The 23,131-nt window shown below is 40.8% G+C and overlaps 1 protein-coding gene across 4 annotated transcripts in view; it reads left to right on the forward strand.

Annotated features, from left to right (window-relative positions):
* TTLL5 (tubulin tyrosine ligase like 5) overlaps positions 1 to 21,670 on the forward strand; it is a 146,612-nt gene extending 124,942 nt beyond the window's left edge. For all 4 annotated transcript variants that reach the window (XM_042791291.1, XM_033008589.2, XM_033008590.2 and 1 more), the window contains 2 exons: positions 4,915 to 5,000; positions 14,804 to 21,670. In XM_042791291.1, the coding sequence (XP_042647225.1) occupies positions 4,915 to 5,000; positions 14,804 to 14,844 (127 nt within the window). In that variant the 3' untranslated portion in view covers positions 14,845 to 21,670. The remainder of the gene's footprint in view (positions 1 to 4,914; positions 5,001 to 14,803) is intronic.
* Positions 21,671 to 23,131: the final 1,461 nt, after the last annotated feature.

A 23,131-nucleotide genomic window follows, 5' to 3' on the forward strand; every position in this document is an offset into this window, starting at 1 on the left:
ACAAAGTTTCTCATGATGTGCAATCTGATTTTTTCCTTTGTTTTATCCTGTGGTACTTTGTTCTTCCTTCCTGAACCACCCTAAACACTATCCCTTGCAAATACTTTCCATTTTCTGAATATTATTCTATTTCTTGGAGTTACCTAATGTTGCTTAGACTTGTTGAGGTTTTATTAACCTCAGATAGTAGTTCCACCTGCCAAGTCCTTAATTGTCTTGAATTCACTGTATTTTCATCAGTTTGTCAGAATGCTTGCATTGTGGCAACCAGAATTGTAATTCCCCAGTGTGGAACTACTGTATCTTTAGGTCATGACATGGCAAGTATCCTTCTCCATAACATCTGATCTAATTTTGGCTTTTTGCTTCATTTCTCTGTCAGGTCATTTTTGATTTGCTGCCCACTCTCAGCCCCTAATACTTGTTGGCTGTTTTCCTGATCTCTTTCCTCAAAGAAGGTCTCAGTGCTGTATATTATTTCCACAAGACTCACTGAAACTAATCCCACTCTGTTAAAGTTCTCGTGTCTTTTTTTTTTCCATATATTTCAGTAAGCCAGACCTTCTTTCTCTGTCTGCTCTTGCACTGCCTGGCTTTTCTTTAACATCTTAATAAAGATCATCTTTTTAAAGTTGTTTGTAGAATTTCTCCAGAGACTGGACTGTGAAGACAAACTAAATCAACTATGTCTTTTGACCTATCTCTTCCTTGCATGCATTATCAATTCTCTCCCAGCCAGCACACGTGGCTTCCAGAAGAGGAAGAAAAGAGTAAGAAGTAGAAAACTCAACTACAAACAGAATAAGATGCTAAAGATGAACATTACTGACTAATTCAAAAACTATCTAGTAACTTGGACACTTCCCTGCTTAAAACATAAAGGAAAAAAGTAATGGAACAGCCAGACAATTCAGTCTTGTCTTTTCAGTTCCTGGCTTCTCTTGTTTTCTCAGTCTCTCAACTTGTAAAAGGTGGTAGGTTGACTTGATGATGGATTGTGTCCAAAGCAGACTCCTTGTTTAAGCTAACAGAGTGGAAAACCGGGGCCCATATTAAGGTGTGGAAAAAGACTAACTGGGAGAAATGGTTTCATATGTAGCTCTACGCTGAAAAGTAGCCCCATAAAATGGTCTCATGGGGCTCCATAGTTTTGATTAAATGTGCTCATATCACAAGTAGAAAGATAGTTTTTGAGCAGCTAACACAACAAGCTCTTAGTACTTTTCAAGTGTCAGGCTGAGTCCTTTCCACTGCTCATGTTGCCACTAGTATTGGCAGGTCTATGAACCATAAAGAGACCTGCTGGTAGCTGTGAGCAACATTTTGAGACAGAGATCACAGATACAGTATTTGTAAGCCCTGGAATGAAGCAGATGTCCCTGGAAGCAGCATTTGGTGTATCGAATCTTCATGTTACAGATGACAGCATGCAAAGTAGAAAAACATATTAGCTCAACTGTCAGAACCCAGAGTGAACTGGTACAGGTGGTAGGCAGAAAATCCTCCTTCTTTTAGGAATGACTAAGTCACAATAAATACAAATTTCTGCACTGTCATTCCTACAGTAACTTTTCAGAAACCTGCTCTCTAACTATGACATCTTCAAGTAGAGCAAGACCGTGAACAGAATTATCAGTCAAAGAAAAGATCTCAGAAAAATTCAGATGTCAATATTAGATCGCTGTATATAAAGAGAGGAAATGCCAGGTAGAGAAAAAGAGCATACAGTTCAAGATGTTATCAGGGAGAGGGAGAGCCCGGGAAGATCACTGAGTTTAATAGCAGTAGACTGGAACATCACAAACTATTGGAGATGTTGATCAACACGGCATAATTTCTTGTACTGAACTTCTCTCTAAATGTCATTCCCAAGAACTCTATTCAGAAAGCCTTTTGAAGCAAATATTCCCTTCAAGTCCCAACACCACAGCACAAAATCTTTCCACCTTGCTCTTCTTTTGTATATTTGCTTTGCGTGGTGCCAACAGCAGAATAGCCAAAGTTCTGCTCTACTGTAACTAGTACAGAAATAGGGTAGAGGTGATGCATTTCTCCAGGGTTCAGGAAATCCATCCCATGGTGGGGTGGAGTCCTGACTGCAATTGGATATAACAGTAGCCAGCTGTTCTAGGACAGGCTGGCCAAGCCTGGCAAATGTGCCAAAAGTAGAATGATGGCCACAGAGTGAGCCCTGTAAAAACCAGGATGGTTCTAGTTTGTATCCTGTCTTGCTCATGTGTGCTTGTTCACAGGCATGCGTGAAGCGTCTTCAGTGAGATGGGTACATCACACATACAAACTGAGTGCCCACTGAAAAGAGGACAGGCAGCAGGAGAGCAAGCATGTAACTGTTATTGGAACCTCTTTCACGTTTTTGCTACTGCTGTACTGCGGCACGCTTGTTTTTTTTAGCTCCTGAGCATCTGGGTTAATCAGGCTGCCTGACCCTTAGACGTTTTTGGCAGCAAAAGCAGTGCATCTGAGAGACGTGCCTTGATTTAACACCCTGACACAGCTGGGCTCACTAGGCCTGTAGTTCTTAGCCCTTGGCTAGCCTCAGATCATACACACAGATACACATGCAGAAATACCCTGTCCAAGAGCAACAGAGAGGAACAAGCCTCCCTGGCTCTGGATCTTCACATCTGTTGCTGTCCTCTTGTCAAACCTGGACTTTTTATGATGTGAATTTGTTAGTGTCAGTTCTGTCCCACCTGGACCATTAGATGGGTTCACGGCATCCCAGGGATAGGTTGTTAAAAGAAAGGTGTTCAAAATTTAGTCAAGAAAGCATTTCTTTGTCACTTGTGGAACAAGAGCATCCTCCAAATTTGCAGTCAAAGGCTGGGCAGTTTAGGGCTGTTTTAGTGCCTAAAATGAAGGAAGTCAGTATCAGTTTCAAGGAGGCTTTAGCTGTATAAGAGATAGAAAAGGGCAATGACAGATATTTAAGTGGAGGGGACAGTGCTTGTGTTAGTATTGAAGAAGAAGAAACGGACAATGTAACAATGTATTGCATTGGAGAAATGGAAGCAAAACCAACACAGACATTAAAAGCAGGAAACTGAGAAAGGCAGTAGGGTTTCAGCCAGCCCAAGGAGGAATAAAGTAGAAAGGGATTAACTCAGTTTAAGCAGTGAATATGTTCTGGCACTGGAGCTTCCATCAGGACAGCAGAGAGAACTTGAGGGGTGAGCTTAGTGTGGTGGGAGATCAGTGATCCAGAAGCAGATCTGAGAATGAGCTGTGTGGAGGTGACAGTTGAAACTTCAACAAACAAGGTACACTGTGGGTAGGCAGAAAAGAAGGGCAAGTCTGTAGAGAGAAAGATTCTCTAAACATAAGCCACACTTTAAGGTAGAAGTGTGACTGTCCCCAGTTGGATTTTTTTGTTGTTGTGGTTGTACTTGCTGGCATCCTTGATGATATTTTCAACCACTAGTCTTGCATTCTACCTACAGAAGGGCAAACTGAATTTGGCTGTCAGTTGTGCTGCATTAACAAAGTGGGCAGGCTAGTTACGAGCGTGGAATCTCTATGTAAGAAGCACAAAGCTCCATCTGGATTCTCAGCTCCCAGAAGGACCATGCAGTATCAGCAGCAAAAGAAATCATAAGTACAGATCCAAAATTCTCTCCAAGAGACAATAAACATAGAAACAGGCACCTCATTTGACAATAACATTTCAAATTATGGCTGACTGAAGTAAGGGGTTGTGTTTTGCAAATGTCGTATCTGCATCCCTCTCCCGTCCTGTATGGACTCCAATTTATTTCACTAAAATCTATCTGAGATAAAATACAGGAGTCCCTTACTGGCCTTTTAGCTGTCAGGAGCACCTGGATTACTGGCAATTTGCTGACTTTGAAATCTGAAAGCAAGTCTTCAGAAAAAACTGTAGAAAATGCACACGTGTGCCTGCGTCTGTTAGTCATCAGGGCATCACATGGGGATTGGACATTACAGTGCTCTTCTGGGGAAGAGCTCACAGTAACTGTGTAACATTGCAGAGCTGAACGAGTGAAGGAGAAGGACTCTGGCAGAGAGACAGGAGTATACATGCAGAAGTCTGGGGTGATCAGAATAGAGTTGGGCAGGAAGGAAGAAAAGCAGGGAGGGGATAAGGGAGGAGAGGACAAACTAGGAATAGATGGATCAATTGTATAGATACTAAGGACAGAGTAGGTCTTTGCAGCTGTATAGTTTGACCTTGCTTTGTGAGTAGACTTATTTTTTATGCAGGAGTGCATGGTCTCACTTTGGTAATGAGTCTTTATAACAGTTAGAGGAAGTGTAGTTGTAGTCCACAGAATATAGTTTTGCTGTAACTCAAATGCTGAGATAAGTGAAGGAGGATTTGCATAAAGTATCTGCTTGAGGACTGGCACTGGACTACTGGAGATTAAATGCATCTTGTGGGTCTCAGTTTCCAAGACAAGTGAGAAATTGCCTAAATGATCTGTCTCTGCTGAGACAAAGTAAAAATACTTAACTTCTGAATGTAGGATATTTTTGCCAGTGTGTGTATTTCTGTTCTAAGGTTGCTTAATCATTTACTTAAATCACTGGAATAAGGTGACCACAGCATTACTAGTTGAATTGTGCTTTGGTGGCCCAATCCAATTTAATATCTCCTTTATCCTCCAGAATTGGCTTCCAAGGCATGTGGGACAATTAAGTGTTTTAGGCACATCAGAGTCTGGTGGTTTAAGTGTTCCTCTGTCTTGCTCTGCCTTTTTGGAGTCAGTTGCTGTCACTGATTTTTTTCATACCATGTTCAGGTGCAGTTTCATAGCTACAATCACAGTGAGATTATGTAAACTAGGAGAATTCTCAATTTTTTGTTTGAGACTTTTATTCTTCCTTGGTGTTTTCCTTCTTATCTCTGCCTAATTTGATGCTTTCACCTTTTAGGGTGACCTCCACTGAAAGGCAACTGAACAGATTTCAAAACACCCTTCGCAGTGCTGCATCCTGTGAGCCAGGGACAAATTCCACAGGTGAGTGCCAGTGCTGAAGACCAGGAAAGTGGGGGTGGGCATGCTGGGGTGCTTTCATCTTTCTCAAGAACTGGCAGGGAAAAAACTTGCTCAGCAAGAAGAAACACAGCTGCCTACCCTGCATGTAGTGGTTCCTAGGTAACGGTCTGGGTTCAGCTGTGCAGGGAATTTATTCCTCCTGGGATTAAAAAGACTAAACAGAAGGGAGCAAAGGCTGAGTTTCATAGAGTTGGAAGAGGAGGATCCCTAAAAATGTGGCTGGGAAAAAAAACTTGGCTAAAATGGCTCCTCTTTGCTTTAGGCTTTGGCTCAAAGATGTTCTGTTGTTTAAGCTTGGCCTGTAATAAAGAGCCAGGACATTCTTTACATTTTTCTTCAGTCTTGCAGAAAAGCCCCTTAGTTCAGAAAGGCATAGTTAAGTCTTGTGAATCAGCTGCATAGTAAAGTCAATCAGTAGAGGTGAAAGTTCCCAAAGGAAAATCACTGAGACTTATAGAATCAAATCTTCATTGTTCCTAGTGGCTAATTAATTCAAACAGGTTTATCTGCTGTTAAGTTCTCAGTAAATGAGAACCCAAACCATTTTTCATTGATGCAGACCTTTTACCAGGTACAGTGTAGTCTTGATGAACTCATACCATCCATGGCCCACAGTAATTTGTGATGGTGCTGAAATGGAATCTATGGACAAATTATGGTCTAGAATGCTTTAAAAAAATATGTTTCTGACCTTTTTTTTTTTGCTGTGAAAACCCTGAAAACATTACTTGAGTATCACTAATGCAGTGATGGCTGTGTTTTCACAGGCTGAAAGAAAAGTTTGCATATGGGTGAACTACCCAATTCATGTCTTGCATATTTAGCTCTGAAATTAAAGATGACATTTCCATTAGTAATGTCAGTGATTTTATTGCTGATCTTCAAGCACAAACGTTCAGCTAATTCACTTATTGTACAGTTCCAAACTGCCTCCTACGCTTTACCACCTGCCAAAAACTCCAGTTATCCTACCAGAAATTTTATGAGGTGAATAGCCATAGTCAATAAAAAAGACCCTACAGCATATTGGAATGTGACAGTGTAGGAATGGAATATAATGGGATTATCAAAGTAAATAAAATTATGTGAACACTGCAGTATATGTATAGTTGAGGCAAAAGATCTGGTCTACTGTATAGTTCGAGTTTTTAGTACAGTATATAAAGCAAGTTTACACATAAATTTACAAGTAAATGTGAAAACAGTTCTCAATATACTGACCAAACCGGTTTGCTGAGTGGACTTACGTGAAGGCGTTTGTGTGCTGAGTTCTACTTTCTCTTTCACAGTTTTAAGAGCACTCTCACAGTTGCTACCCTATAATTTTAATCTCTGCAAGACATTCTCTCCATCTCCTCTGGGTATTGTTGTTGTTACATATGTTTGTGATAGCTGTAGGTAGCATTTTTCTATCCTTCTCTGTTTCTGTGAATATTTATGCAGAGCATGCGTAAGAATTGTTGATAATATTAATGATGGAAGGCAACAGCCAGAGCTGCAGGAAGAGTATAGGCTAGATAACAACTACAAAGTTCAGGGTAGTCACCCTCTCAGGGAATACCTGTAATCCAGTGAGAACTGAGAACTTCAGCTCATGTTTCCTTCGGTGGGACTAGGCTGGCTGCACTGTACTAAACTTACCCTCTCTGAAGCTGAAACAAAGGGTTTGGCCTGCCACTTAGCTAAGAGTGGGAGGGCTTAGTTAGAACCCTCGTTTGGCTAGAGGTAGGCTAGCAGAACCACGGTGGGTGGGTCACTCAAAGCTTCCTTGTTGCTGGAAGAGGTATATAGCTCCAAGGACAGTGCTAAACATTGGCGTGATTGAACTAACTAGAGCAAAATGTTTGTTCTTGGAAACTGGGGAGTGATATTTTCTTCAGCTTTGCACCAAGCCACTGGTATGCGTCAGAGGCTTCTGTGCCCAGTCTGTGTGTCTCAGAAACTACTGTGGTCCTTCCTGCAGGAACAGCTGTTTTTCTTCTTCACTCTCTCCATTGCTTGCTTACACTAGGGCCCTGATTTCCTTCATCAGCAGCTTATTTGGGGTTACTGTTTCACATGTTTTTAGTATCCTAGATACCAACTAGAGGGGTTGGAGACACAAGTTATAAAGCAAATTGGAGAATAAACTGCAAGCATTTAAAGATAGAAAGCTGTGGAAAGTTGCAGAGATAAAAGAGGAACCAGGCAGAACCTCTGTATAAACACAGACACAAATGTTAAAAAATGTCTGAGAAGCTTGAATAGGCCTTCTCTTCTAATAGCCTGTCTGAGAATAGCTATGGGGCTCTGCAGAAAAGAAGCATAAAGGTGTCACAAATGATCTAACCAAAAGTCAGGATGATGCTCAAAGGAAGAGTTAGTCAGGCAGTATGGAAACTTCTAACCAGATTGTCCATAAAACTGTTCACTGGTGATTAGTACTGCAATTGTAGGAGAATACCAGTGGAAGATACTGTTGTGCAGTGGGCTCAAGCTCTTGAGGACAGATCCCTTGAGATGAAATGAAAGGGAGAATAAAAGACAGCATTTCTGCAAAGCAGCTCGGGATTCTGAAACAAGCCACCACTACAATGAAAGTGTGGCAGCCTCTCATCCCTGTGGCCTCATCCTCATTTCATGGAGAGGCAGAAGTTGTGTGTGAGCTGTGTACCACTGGCATGATGAGAGAGAAGGCAGAGATTCTTATGAGTATCTACAGATGGGAAGCTAAATCTACAAGCTGTCATTTGGGGGTTATTTGTACTTTCTGAACAGACAGTTTCCTATCAAAGTTCCTGAAAGTTTAACAGAATTTATTCTATTAAAGAAATACGAAGAATTACTACCTTTATGGAAGATTCAAAATACTTCTGACTTGATTTTTCACTGAAATTGAACAGCCAGCTGCTGGTGGGTTGTCAGTCATTCTGAAAATACAGCCATTATAACATCACTGGTTTTTATTCTGTCTTACCTTGAGGGTCCCTCAGCTTTACACAGATTGTTTCCTGCTTCATAGAATTTAGCAATTCAGTTAGCATTAGTGAAATACAGTGATTGTGAACTAAGAAATCAATTCTCTTTTCCAAGTCTTCTTCGGAATATAGGTTGTTGAGTAACAGCTAAGCTATGTAGTATGGTAGATTGTTCAGTTCCAGGTTGTCTTTATGAAGCCATGTTTGATATGGCAAGTTCAGATGATGAAGAAAGGAACCTACTGGCTGGTAATTTTTTTTACTGTATATGTTAACAATGTAAGGTGTATGGAGATATTTTGCAATATTTCGCTGTTTTATTTTCTGTTCCTCTCTAGTGGCATTGGGTGAACGGTGCATGAATTCTTTTTCCCAAGGCAGCGACATTCTAGGTAAAAAAGGTGTAATTTTTCCACCAGAATTTAGCTTTTGAACAACTGGCAAGAAACATTAAGGAAGTTCCGTAGCTACGTGGAATACCTCATAGTTAGAAATTTATTCTATTTATTATTCTTCCTTTTTGAAAATGCTGACACAAAGCAGGTTTTAGGGAAAATAGAGTATGAAGGGCACTTTGTGAAAATATAGCAGCCTAGTCCTAGGCAGCTTCTCTGTTCCCGAGCTGGACTCTTGTCTGCCTGGAGACAGGAACAATCCTAAAGTATGGTTAAACCCTCAATGCAGTTGTGAAGTGGATGTACAAGGGGATGACCCCAACTGATTTTATTTGGTTTGGTTTCATTTGTAAAGGTAACAGCAACTATGAGTGAAATCTGTCTTCTGTCTTTGTGCTTCTCTGTTTCATTTGCTGCCAACTTCTTGAAAGTTCGTGAAATTTTTATTTCAAAAGCTTCAGAATGCAGAATGCCTCTGGGGATCTGTTTTGCTATGGCAAAAATAAAATGTGCTAGTAACCCATGTAATTGCAAACCGTCATGGTTTGACCCCAAACCAGGACACAAACAAATGTAAATCATGATTAAAACTGGGTAAGACTGATGTCTGGCACCAGACTTGACAGGATTTTCACCTTTTCATACTCAGACTGATTAACAGTGACACAGTTTTATTGTGCTAATGTTTATATTACTAGTGTCCACATGGCTTTTCCACTATATGTGCTGGGAGAAGAAAAAAGCATTAGAGTTACTGATTAGGGGAGGCAAAAGTTATTAATGTACTATCTAAGTTTGACAGAAGTGAAGACTGCTAATTCATGCAAAGTCTCAGATCTCTACCTAGTCTGGTTTAAAGCATGAGTCCCAAACTAATTTATTTGTATTCTAGTTCTCTTGAGAATGCTTCATACAGAAGGTGAATGTCAAAACTCAATCTGAAACTAGGGAGGAAACTTCATGAGCTAGGTGGCATAGACTTGATTTTATTCCCTGTGATTTCCCAGTTCTATATCTGAGCCTAGTTGCAGGATGATGCACAGTTGTCTGTTTACTTTGGACATTTACCCAGCCCTCGTATCGGCATGAATGCCAATTCCTGAAGGTATGCAACACTTCGAAAAGAAGTGTAGCATCATCTGTAAGGGCTTAAAACTGGATCCTGAGCTGCCAAGAGACTAGTTGAAGAATATGGGGATTAATAAACTGGTTTGGATCTAATCCATGTAGAAGGCAGGCATCTGTTCTTAGTTTTCTAGTGATTTCCTTCTTTAGGCTAAGGTGGAGAGCAGTGTCTGAATGCCATCCAAGTAAGATGAATGTGCGAGCAGTGTGGTCCGGTATAGAGCAATGAATGGAGCCTGCTTGCAAACCAGTGATAGTAAGGAGCACTTTGCACTTACTCTTCTCTGCATCTTGTGTGCCCCAGTTTATTTTACAGGAAATCTACAGGTAGACTGTGTATTTCTAAAGTTTTTTATATCCAAGATTATTGTATCGTCCTACATAAGAAGGTCATGTATGTCTTGTTATTGGAGACCTGAAACTAGAGTTAACATTGGAGGTGCTAAGCTGTGACAAGCTGTTGTCTATCCACTGCTTGAATTATCATTATTCCTGAAATGTGGCCTCTTTATATAAGCTTAAGGAAAGAAAAGAAGAGATTCTTCTATCACGTATGCAAGAGTACAAACTTCAAAATTGTCCTGCACAAGCAAAAGGGAAAAAAAAAAAAAGGCAAGTAAACACAACAGGCATGTAAACAAGATGCTTACAGTCACTTTGTATTGTTTGCCAGATCTAAACAAAGAAAATGCCTGGGATTTGGAGATTCTTTTATCAGCCAGTGTCTCTCAACTCTTTTGGAGCATAAAGGGTGGAGATGGGATGGGATGGGATATGTAGTGTTGCCACTGTGCATGGCCTGTGTCAGACTCCCAGCCATTTGCTACAGTAGGGTGGAATTCCCAGCTGCCCAGCCTTGTCCAGACTTCCTCAGCTTCTGCCAGGCTCCCCTGCAGCCTCAGAAGGCTTTGAACACCAATGTATTTATTTTTATGTTGTTACCACATTCCCAAGAGGAACCTTGGCTATGATTTCAGCTGGTCTCACCACACTGTCCAAATCCTTCATCAGGAGCAGCTGGGAAAAGAAGTCACTCAGGTTTCTGTGGAACACATTGCTGGTACGCCTCCTCCCTCCCACTAATCCTGTTAATTCCAGTCTTGATTTGCTACTCTCCTGGTTCTCTCTTGTTGCTGTGACTGACTGCACAAGTGGTCTTGACTTTGAAAGGTGACCTTCAAATGGGCACCTCGAGTAACCTCTACCTCAGACTACTTTGGCTACTCAGGCACAAGATATCTTATGACACAAAAGGGGAACTTTTGATGTCACTTCATTACTTATCCTAGTCCAGGAATGGAGTAATGGTGAGATCTTCCAAATAAATCCTTCCAGAAATACCTGTCTGGCTGAGAAGCTCTGGGTGGGTCACTGAAAGGGAACAGCAGTGTGATACCCAGCACCTTGCATCAAACTTTTCCAGTGCAGCTTCTTAACCTGCATACAGCCTTTGTCAACAGCAATAATAACATTCAGTCAGCATCTCTCCCTAGTGCCATCTCCGTGAAGAGAAAGAGTTATTGAGAAACGAAATCAGTCTGTTTTATCATATTTTGGAAAGCAGTGGAGCTTGAGTTAATCCTACTATTGTGCCTCCCTTTTTGGGAGGGCAAAGAATCAGTTACAATGGAGGATATTTGGTTTCACATTTGTTCTTAGAATTATCTTCCTAAAGCCATTGTTCTTTCACACATCACAAAAACATCCTGGATCTTCTCTCTCTCTCCCCTGCTGACTTCCACAGTTTCATAAAGAAGGCAAACAGGAAGGGGGGAATAGATAATTTCTCTCCCTGCTGTAGTTGTTGCATCTGTCCCAGGTCAGATAATGACAAACGAGCCTGTAGTACCAGATGGACCAGAAGAGAAAGGCAAAGGGTAAAGAAAGACCTTCTCCTTACCCCATTTCTTGGTACACTTTGAAGGAGCAGGAAACCATTACCTTATGACTAGCAATGAGCAAATACTGATGTCTCTAACCAATACCTTTAAAGTAGACACAAATTATCAACAGGGCATGACTATGTTGGAGTTCATCCACTTATCAGAACTGTACATAAGTCTCATTAAATCTCAGCAGAGTGTAAAGCTCTGCCAAAAGCAGCATTCCAGGCCCTTCTCAGATGATGTTACGAAGACAATGTCCAACTCAGCCATTGCCTCTCAGCTAGAGCTGAGGGTCAGTGTTCACTTCTAATGATCAGAAATTACATTTATTCCATAACTTGTGAGAGCAGCCTGCCTCTCACACCTTCAGTCAACCTTTTCCCTTTCTTTTATGAAAGGAAGTTGCTTTTTCCTGTTGCTACTGGTCTCATGCCACCTAAAGGACATTCCAAGTCTCAGGACCACTGGGAAAGCAGAAGAAAAAGGAAGGGACAGTCTCTAGAAATTGGCTTTCCTGTTTAAGGACTAGAACCCAGCTTGAATTTTAGGAGCCTTCACTTCTGACAGATTCAAAGAAAACTCCGAAGCAGGGTAAGTAATGACTTCAGGCAGTTGGCATTTTTGCCTGGCTGGAGGCTGAGCATTGCTTGTTCGCAGTAGTTAGGTGATGGCGAACTGCCTGTATTTCCTTGCTGTGTTGGAAATGTCATTCAAGATCAGGTGTGCAAAGACTGGGGAGAAGTTATATAATATCTTGGCTACTTCTGTCTCACATCTGGCCCTTTGGCATTAAGCTACCTATAGAGAGGATGACTTTGCCCATCCAAATTGGATTTTGTTTTAATCTGGCATTATTATATTGAGACTAAAAATAGAAGCCAAAATGTGTGTGAATAGGGTAAAGGGAGTGTCTGAAGTTATGAAATGAAATGTGGGGTAGAGCCAGAGAAAAGAGAGCCACAACAAACCAGGGAGTAGGGAGCTGAATAAGAGAAATCAGGATGAAGGCTGTCAAGTACAGAAGGGTATTAACAGTCAGGGTGAGGAGCCCACCCAGTGTCTTCTCTGTAACTTGGTGAGCAGGAAGGCTCATGCTGGCTTCCACTGCTATCTCTCTAGTGAGGCTGCTCACTGCTCTTTTCATGCAAGGAGTCTTCTCTCAAATACAGTTGTGTGTACTGTTTGTCACTCTCACACCCCCCCCAAATAAATTTTCATGACTTGGAACTGCTGCTTTCCCTCGCCTGCCTAGTCCAGCAAGCCAACTTGAAATTGTGCCCAAAAGATGGGGGAGGGAAGGCTGGCCTTCTGTTGTCAGCTGTCCTGGCTTGCTAGTGTCAGTCATCCATGGATATAAATAAACCTAATCTATTTATTGCCTTTCTTAGTTGCAATATATATTATCAAGAGAATGCTGGGCATCACACTAGGATTAGAAATTCCCTCTGCTCTGGGATAAGAAAAATCTGAATTTCTAGGTTTATCAGAGCTTTTCAGGGAGAAAGGAAGTTCCAGTTTTCAGCACTAGATTCAGGAGGCTTTGACACGCTTCTTGGTTCTGCCACAGACTTTCTGTGGGTATGATGAAACAGCCCAAACTAGCTCTAAAAAATGTTATCGTGGGTCCCTGACCCGGTGCTGTCATCTAGCCTGACGCTGTGCTCTGATTCATTCCTGCAGCTGTAGATTAGATGCTGGTGTCTGACCAAGGCTGTGTACTTCTGTGGTGTGAAAGTCTATATGGCACTGAATTTTAGTGTGCAGGTATCCCATAAATGACTTTACACAACTCCTGTGATTTCTTTGTGACTCAGAATCATATCTGTAAAATGAAGGTAATCCTATTCTTCCTCCATGTAACTGTTCTGCGTACAAAAGTGTTAAAGTCTTTGAGGTGCAGTCATGGGTGACATAATAGTATGTAAACATGTGGACAGACATACAGGCAGATACTTCAACACCTCCTAGCAGGCAGAGGATAAAGGAGATCGATTCTGTTGTATATGGTGATTCCTGCAATGACTCTTAACCCAAGGGAGAATCAACCCTTAATGTTGGCTGCTGTCAGGAATGAGATTTTTGCCTGTCCCCCCTACTCAACAACCAGAAGGAGGTGGAATGCTCACCAGTAGCTCTAAAATGATAAAACTTTATAGAATTTTATACATTCTTTTGAATTTATTGAATTGACCATGGGCTGCACTCATGATAGGAACCTACATATTTACTTGCAGACATAGGAATGGCCCTCTATGTGTTGAGTCCTCAAGGTAGCCATACAAGAGGAACTCACACAAAGTGATTTTAATTCAGTTTGTGAGAAAAGACAAACTATACTGTGCATTTCTGTAGGAAAAGGAAGGCTCAAAAGTCTCTTCAAAACAGGAAGATGAGGTTGAAGTTGGCTGCCTCTCATGTGCCTTTGTTTCCTTTATTTCAGCATATTTCCAGAGAATAGGTTTCTGGACTGGTGTCCTATCTTAATACACATGGTTGACAGTTTGGTTCCTACTTAAGGTTCCAAACTTTCTTCGCAGTGGCATAGCTGGCAATTCTGCTTTCTAAATATCTTTCCAGATCCTCCATGCTGTGTGATCTTTGGCTCTATGCTGGGCTTTCAAGGAGAGTGTATTTTTTTAAAAATAGCAATATTTTTAATAAACAGCTCTCAACAAATGTCACTCATATTTAGGAGCAAGCTGATGTGCCAAGTACACAGGACAAGCTTTACCTACTAGATTAGCTGTAAAATGCAAACTGACCTAAATAAGCTTCGTACATTCTAAGTGTGTTGGATTTTTCCTTTTAAAGGACTGTCTAAGGATTTTTAAGTAAAAGAAGTGAAGGTGACATTGACTTTTTCCTGTAACACGCCTAAGTAGAAAAATGTTGCAGTATGTAGAATTAAAATGTATGTCTATAATAATGGGAAGTAAAGACTTTTTCTTTATCGCTATTTTGTTTCTTTTAAAGATCAACCTTTTCACACCCCCATCGCTTCTGCACCAAGGTCCTTAGCATCTTTTGGAGTGGGGAAGTAGACTCCTATGCAAGCAGATGAGTAAAAGACACAAAGAGACAAAGCATACTGATAAGGGAGGAAGATTTAGAGCTACTGGAGGAACATGTGAAGAGATGAGTCAGATGAGTCAGAGGCGAAGGGTGAAGAAGGTATTCTGGGGCTTGAGAGGAATACCTAGAGTACTTTCTCACATAGTAGCTTATTAAGTTAGGTTTTGTCATACTGTTCTGTGATCTCATCTGTTACTGTGAAGAGAGGTTGTGTGATAGGGAGATCCAGGTTTCTGGTGGTGGCTGAAATTTGCAGAGCAGTGAAGCAGCTTGTCCCACAAAACAGTCCCCCGTGATTACTCAGAATCTTTGCCTTGTGTTTTTTCCAGCTTCTGCTCGCAGAGAAGAACTAATGCTGAACACCAGGTGAGGAATCCAGGGTTTTGCTTCAAGTATGGGGCAAAGGAAGAAGCAGCAGTGACTTCATACCACCACACTCCCATAACAGCCAGGAAAGAGTGAAGAGGAGGAGGCCCTGGTGAGAGGACAACCCACCAAGGAGAGTACCTGAACATCTGTGGCAGCTAGTGATAGACCTGCAAGCTGAGGTGAATGATTGCCTCTGAGAGCTTCTGCTGCTGAGTCTTGGGGTCCCTTCACCCCACTTCTTCCTGACCACTAACCGTGAGATCCCTCTTTAAGACAGAGGTCCTCCAGCCATCTGTATTGTTCTTCCTAAGGTCCAAGTTTGAACATAAACTCTCATTTGCTCAGCCATTTCAGGCTGTCCTAGTCTGATAACAGCCAAGGTTCTCTGCTGTCATCACATCGCAACCATCAGCAGAGAAAAGTATTAGAACATACGACTGGAGACATCCATGTTGGTTGCCATCTTGAATTTTGGCACAGAGCTATAGAAATGATTGGCTTGAATAAAGGAATTTCATTTATTTGTTTTGGTTATAATTTCAGTTATTAATTCACACCCCCAAAATACTTGCTGTCATATTGGACAGGATTTTAAATCTGTCTTTATGTTTCAGTATTGGATGCTTATGTTCTGTGTGGCTTATTTTGTATTGCAATTTCTGTTTGTTTAGGCTTTATAAACTTTTTAAATTGGCTGATGTTTTCAGACCAAGTTTGAACCCTAAGGCCCAGGTGGCTCCTATCAGTTGCAATAGTGGCTTGGTGAAGTGCTCCAGTTAAAATTTGCCTAACGGTATGAAAATTAATCTGCTTGTGTTAGGAAACAACATCAGCAGCTGGAAAATGTATTGGAGAGAAGATCCACCCATCCTTAAAATGAACAGGAAGCAGCTTCAGTTCTGGATCTTTGTTGGTGCCAGGTTAAAGGAAAACTCAGTATTTTGCAACTTCTGCCTTATCAAACAGCAAGTGGTATGACTAATTCTCAAAGGATACAAAACCTCTTGTTTGTATCAGATCCCTCAGAGATTGGATTCTAACAGCCTGTTTGATCTGTTTTCTTATTCCACAGCTCCCCTGTCATATCTAGCCTGTATAGTCTGTTTTAAGAGATCATTCGCATGAGTTGGCAAGTAGATAATGATCAACCCAAATGGCTGACAGAAGAAACAGTGTCAGAGGGGGGAAAGTGTTTTCTCTTGAAATGATGGTGTTCGTGTTCACTCTTGGATTGTGCATATTTTCTGTTGTTCAAGACCAGATAAATTGTGAGAAGATGAAATAATTATGTTCATACCCCATTAGTTTCACTATTGCTTGCTCCAGGCATGAATTCATAGGACAGAACATGCATTTTTTGATTTCTGTTCCACTCATGCACTTGACAGATATTGAATACATCATTTGTCTAAAATGCAGTTCTCTGATGTAGCTGTTCCTTTTCTTACTTCCTTGGCTTATCTTTCATTTCCTAGACAGTCAGAGGATAGTCACGATCCTGTTCACTTTCTCTGCGTTTTTCAGCTGTGTTCTTCAAGAATTTACACAGCATTTGTCTGCTGCCTGTTCTGCCATCACATATCATCAGTGACCAAGAGATCTGTAAAATCTTGTGAAGTTACTTCCAGATCACATCCCTTCTGTCTGTAATCATTGAATTCCACCCACGGATCTCCAAGCTAGATGCTTCTACTGGTGCATCAAGTTGTTGGCTCATGATGAGTGAAGATTCAGTTGCAGAAGTTGTCATTTCAAACTTTTGCACATTCTCAGCATCTGTGGGCTTCCAGACCTTAGGTCTGCCTTTTCATAGCCTACTCTTCTATGTATGGTGTTGGCTATAGCCTCCAGCTCTGTTCCAGAACTGTCAGAGGGGCTATTTCCCTATAAGAGCGTCAGTAAGTAACAGATTCCATTCCTGTCTTCCTCCCACGGGATCTGAGTTACCTTTATTCCACTGAGTTTCATGTGCAGGATTGAGTACCTATAGGATATATATCCTTGTGGAACTCTCAGCTTCGTTTTTGTTCCCTGCTTTCTTCACTCAGGTTGTCAAAGCCACCTCTGAAAACTATAGAGAGTTTTGGAGGATAGAGATTTATATGCACAGTTAGCCCAGGAGAGGTGATTGTTTTCAGAGGATCATTGGCAGAAACAGCATTCTTACATCTCTATCTGACAAATTACCATTAGTGCTGGTTTATTATGAACATAAGTTAATTGTTTTGTCAACTTTGCCAGTATCCCACCCACTCATTTTGGGATAATGGTTTGTACTCAATTATAGCCAGAATGTTTTCTGAACTTGTTTGCATTGTGTGTTAGATGTAGCCAGCACCACATCTGTAACTGTGATGATTTAGTAGCAATACATCAGACATCTTGTCTCTAAGATTTTTGAAATATTCAGAGAAATGCACATTGCAGTCTAAGACCCATGTTTCAAATGGATGAATTTTGTCAGCTTCAGGAGCAGTAAAGTTTTGCATCTTTTGTCCCTGGAAAATTTTTCTTCTGCTTTCAACAAGTAAAAAAAAAAAACCCAGGGATATCAAGACTGGTCCTTTATCTCAAGCCAAACACCTAGACCTTGAACTCCTGTCCAGCCTCAGGATATGCTAGGGCAGCTGGAGCATCAAAGGAAATAGCAGTATTCCTTTGCCTTGGGCATCTGCTGATCCCAGCTCTGGAAACAAATGCTATTACCTTGGGAGTATGTGCAATAGAGAATTGGGAATTAATTTTGCGATCCCAGCCTCTTAATTTTTCTGTCTTCCTTTACCCCGCTCAGCCTGTCTGTCTTCGTGCATGGTGGATACTGTGTACTGAAGGATAACATATGTATTTTCCCTCTTTGCAGCTCTGCTACCTTCATGTCAGTCTCTTTTTGAAAACTTCTCAGAGACTGCCTCAGTTAATATCTTAGGAGAGGAGGGATAGAACTGTTTCCCGCAAGGCATTTTACAGGAAGTGTTTTCTAGTACAAGGGAGGAAAGGAAAATAGAAACCAATCTGGATTTGTAATAGTTGAACATGAGGGGAGTACAGTTACATATGTGTTCCTCAAGTGGTAATTAGTTTGTCTCTGCTTTTATGACTTTTACTTCCCTGTATTCATCATTGAGTTTCATCAAAAGTGCCTTTGTTACTGTGAGAAAAGAAAATTACCAATAGAAAGCCCCAACAATCATTCAGCACCTACTTCAGTGGTGAGACTAGATAATGTAACCAAGGTGTCCTCTTGCTCTCTCCTACTCCGTGATGTTTGCATCACTTCTAAATTAAGGAGCCTGTTCCAAAGACAGAGCATCAGGCTTGTTATTCTTGAAAGGAGTAAGGTGCATATCAGAGTCCTGGAGGCTGAGGTAATGCAGTGTTCATACAAGCGTTTTGTGCTGCGCTTAGGTGATGAACATATCACAACATCAAAATTAAGAGAGTGATATTAGATTCTCTCCTCTCCAGAAGCAGCTGACTTGTACTTAGTGTGTGAAGTATTAAGTTCACTTTTACATGGTTCATCTTAGCCTTTAAAACAGCTTCACAAGCCATGTGAGTACTATCAGTGGGACATCATGTTGTGACACTAGATAGACTTAGTTTTGGATGGTCACAAAACATACTGAAATTTCCATTCTCAAGACCAGATATGCTTTTGGACAATCATGGTTTGTTGGAAATGCTCCTCATTATGATGCCTGAAATGTCAACATACACGTCTCAGATACTGGTTCCACACTGTGGCAGGAGGTTTTAGTATCAAGAGCTTTGTTTACTAGTAGGAATCTCACTGCTGTGCCTCTTCCTCATACTGGAATATGGATAGTCTGTGTGTGCACAGAATTGAATGGCTGGCAGTGCTGGACCATTCCTCTTCTTTACCAGTGAAGGAGATCACTGACTTGTAGATGAGTTTACAGAACAGACTGGATTCTCAGCTTGCGTTCTTGTACTAATACAACAGTTCCAGTCATTTTGGATTATTTGATGGAAACAAAAGTAGTCTGGCTCCTGACATATTTTTGTTAAGGTTTACTTGATCAAACTGCCAAGGATGTTTTTCTTCAGTCAGTCCTACATTTGCTGCTCATCATAATCCTGGGCTCACTGTTTGAATTTGGATGAGTTATTTGCTTGTGTTTAAATAGTTGGGTTTTTTTGGTTGCAGTAACTGGCTGATTGATCCTCTTCATAATATTTCCTTTCTGAACACATTATTCCTGTGGATCTGTCATGAGCTTCTTCTAAAAGAAGCTTCTGAGCTTAACTTAAATGTGGGACTTGACCTCCTTTTCTTCTTTCTAGAACCTCATGTTTCTAGACCTAAGACATCCTTGTTTATGCCAGACATCAGGAGGACCTTATTTGATCGTTACAGAATCAGGTCTGTCAAATGGTCCTTGAGATTGGTTATATCAAGAGCACGAAACTTAATATTCATTGTTCTCTTCATGCAGGAAGTGGTTAATGGGAAAAGATGTGGGCAAGGAGGAGTATAAAGGAGAAGGTGAAAAGGGAGTAATTATTTGCAGTCTTGCCCACTAGAAGTAGGAGCATCAGATAAAACTAACAGATATCAGATTCAAAGAATAATAAAAAAAAGGGGGGAGGGGGTGCGATTTTTTTTCACAGTGTGTAAATGACCTGTGGAACTCTTTGTCACAAGATGTTGTGGATACAAAAAAGTGTATGTGATTTGAAAAGACAAATATATGAAAAAGTAATCTATTAGGGCATATTGAATATTAAAACTAAAAAACAAGCAGGAAGTTTCTAAGCCTTTTCAAGTGACTTTTCTGGGGAAGTATCACAATGGTCTTTTACAATTTTTAGCTTGTCTACCAGGCATGTTCTGTTGACCAACATCAGAGAGTAGAGGTGGGCTAGATGGTCTTGTAGTCTGACTTTGTATGGATGTTTTATTTTGACAGTGGCAGTACAGCCTGACAGAATAGCCAAGGCAAGTTTGCCTTCCATGAGAGTGGCGTATTCCACCACAATTCACTCTGTAGTGTTGGGTTTTCTAAGAAAAGTCTCCATTGCTGACATCTGCCAAGTTGTCACATGCAGCTTGTGTACACCTTCACCTGGGTGGGCACTATATATTGCAGAGGCTTTCAGACTGATGAAGCTCTTACAGAAGCATAAGGGACACCAAGATCCACCTCTAGACAGCTGTGATTTTGGAGTAGGATGTTTGTAAATGGTTAATTGCTTAAATATGGAAAAGAAAATACCACTCCCTGAAGCTTTTAAGTTATCTTGTTCATACACATTTCACTTCTCAACATCTTTGTCTTCCCAATTGCTTGAATGCAGAGAACCTTCAGGGTGAATGTGCACAGCCACATCTTAAAGAACTACAGTACCCGGTAGCTGCTTTCTTCCCACTTTAGAACCCTACTGTCCTTTTCCAAAGAATGAGATTAAGTTTCCCTGCTGCCTTAGAAATTAGTAGCTAGGAAACACAAGCTGATCTGCTCCAAAATTGTTGGATTCTGCATTTTTGAAGCAGCCTCTCCATCCAGTTTTAACACAGAGGACAGAACCCACTGAACTAAAGGTGACAAACAAGACACCAGGCCTGTCCTCAGGAGCCTGCTCTGTCACCTTACCAAAAAAGGATTTTACTGGCCTTCATTGAAAAAGTTTTCACCGCTGTTTCCAATTTAAAGGAAGAATCACTGATCACTGTAGAGACCCTGGTGTGAAGCCTTTTCCAGTGGTATTCAGTGAATCATAGTGATTCCTTAAGGAAAAGAGTATACTTAACAAGGGCCTCTTCTCTACAAGTTCATGCCTACAGCACACACAATGAGCTTGAGAAATCTTATATTCTTTGAAAAGGAGAGGCTTCTTTATCTGACCTATCAGACAAAATCATTGAATTGGCCTTAAAAAACAACTTTGATATATTTGTTAAGAATTATGGGGCTGTTAAAAATGTATTTTTTATTACCAGAGTTTTTATCATTTGTTTGGGGCAGGTGGAAGAGCTGCTGCTATCTCTAAATACAATTTCAGCATTGTATTTGGCTTTTCGCCTATGGGTGTTCTGGGATGTGCAACAGAAGACAACCCCAGAGCATTAGTTTAATTTGGTGTCCCTGCAAGAGTATTTTAGACTATCTCATTTCACCGTAGTTATAGCAAAGGTAAATTGTAGTCTCCTTCCCCCAGACTAAGAAGAGACAAGTTACTGTACTCAGTGTAGTTATATTCAAACATCATAAAATCTCCTCAAAAAAATGTTTTGGGGTTATTGATCTACTCCCTATGTCTTGAATATTACCATGTCAAAAGTCAGGAAGGAATCTTTGAAAAGTTCCTCTACTGCCAAGTCCAAATGTTTGACTGTCATCACTCCCTCATGCTACTATAAAATTTTTCTTAGGCAGGGGAAGAAAACTGACAAGAGATTTTCCCCACTGTTTCCAGTCATTACTATATAGAATTCACTTCATGTTTTTCAAGTGGTTTTGCCTTGTTTGTGCCATTCTTCAGGGTGTGCAGATGGACCGCCATGAATCTACTGGGAGGGCAAATGAAGTTGTAGGTGTCCCATTAGTGCCACTAGTTATGGTACTTATGCTTCCAGTTGCATGATGCTTCTGCCATTCAAATTGGGGTTGTCTTCCCTCCTGAAAATGTGTTTTCTCCACCATTTCTAATTCTAGAAATTTAATGTGGAATACATTTTGTCTATGAAATCAGCTAGGATTTTTTTTCTTATCCACAGACCTACAAGACTCATGTCTCCATATGTCTACTGAAAATTTCTCATGAAAAATATCTAAGAATAAAGATTGGTGATTCTTCCTGCCAAATAATGGCTCTGCAAGTTTCTTAGGTCTTTTGAATGATGGCTTGGCTGAGAGTAGATGAAATTGATAAAAACGAAAGACAATTTAAAATGTGTAGTCAGCATATTGTAACTGCGGCCATACTATACTTCTCTGAGATTTTATTGCCATCTCCTTTATTTTGTTTCCCTTTGTTGTTTCTTTGGGTTGTTTGATTCTAGTTCTTTGGATTAGCACAATAGAGCACTTAGCATGGTAGTATATAAATGAGATCTTCAGATCCTAAGGTATAGTTATAGATTTCTGAAGCAAGTATCCTTTGAGGAGGAAGATGTCAAATTGTGTCATGCAAGGCAGCTTGTTGCAAGCTGGATGTCTTCCAGGGACTCCTGTGAATCAGACTGTCTGCTACTGCTTTCCCCCACAGTGGAGTTTCTTATAAATCCTTGAAAACAGTCAAGATCTCCAAAGCATCTAGTCTACCTGAAAGAGGGTTTCAGCACTTCAAAAGACCATCAAATTTTTTTCAAAGAGAGGACCAGAACATGGGTACCAAGGCATTCCCCAGTCATTACATTATGTGCATTGCACAAATCCTGTAAGATTTGCCCCTGGCTGCACAGCAAATCTTTGTTTTGTCTGCTTCCTGAAGAGGATAATAACTCCAGGAGAAAAAATAAATCCTTCCTGAAGAATGTCAGGAAATCTCTGGTTTGATGTGACCCAGCTGGTTTTTTTCATCAAGTAATGTACATGCCATGATATATTATTATAATGCCTCATGCCAATTTCTGTATGTGATGAATGAATATCTGTAAACAGCTAGTGAGAAATGTCTGAGGGTTGGCAGACCAGAAAAGGAAGTCACCTTTGCTTTCTGCAACACGCATAACCCCTACATATTATTATTTCTTGCATTGGTCTCGGTGAAGAGCAATGAGGTATCATCTTGCCTAGCCAACTAAGTGGAATGAGGGATGAAGAATATCACCCTGCACAAAGACCACTACCCCCCGAAAGAGGGAGAAATAAAACTTTGTCTTCAGAAGATACCGCTTGAAAGATTCGTATTCCTTGGTATAATTCAACAGTGCCAGCATATACCACGGGGGACAGAGTTTCTGCCTGAAAGCTGTTCACTAAGTCTGCAGGATGTGGGAAATCAATAATGCATGGGGTTTTTTGCCACAAACAACAGCTGTAAGAAACCTCTATTCTGTACTAGATATAAAGGTCCTTATCCTGAAGTGTATTTTCCATGAAATTATATCTCAGTGCTGGAAAAGGCCCAGCTGCTTAGTTGAATGCCTTCAGACCACCTCTGCCATCTTCCCTATGCAACCTAGCCCTAGATAAGGATGTTCTAAAAGCAGCGGAGTAACTGAGGTCTGTAATCTTTGAAATTAGTCTTCCCTGGAAACACAGTGACATCCAAAGTACTGTACCATATTCTTTCTGAAATTATGGGCATAAGTGACATCTTAA

This window comes from Tyto alba, unplaced genomic scaffold (genome assembly GCF_018691265.1).
Source record: "Tyto alba isolate M040663 unplaced genomic scaffold, T.alba_DEE_v4.0 Super-Scaffold_18, whole genome shotgun sequence".
Taxonomy (NCBI): Eukaryota; Metazoa; Chordata; class Aves; order Strigiformes; family Tytonidae; genus Tyto; species Tyto alba.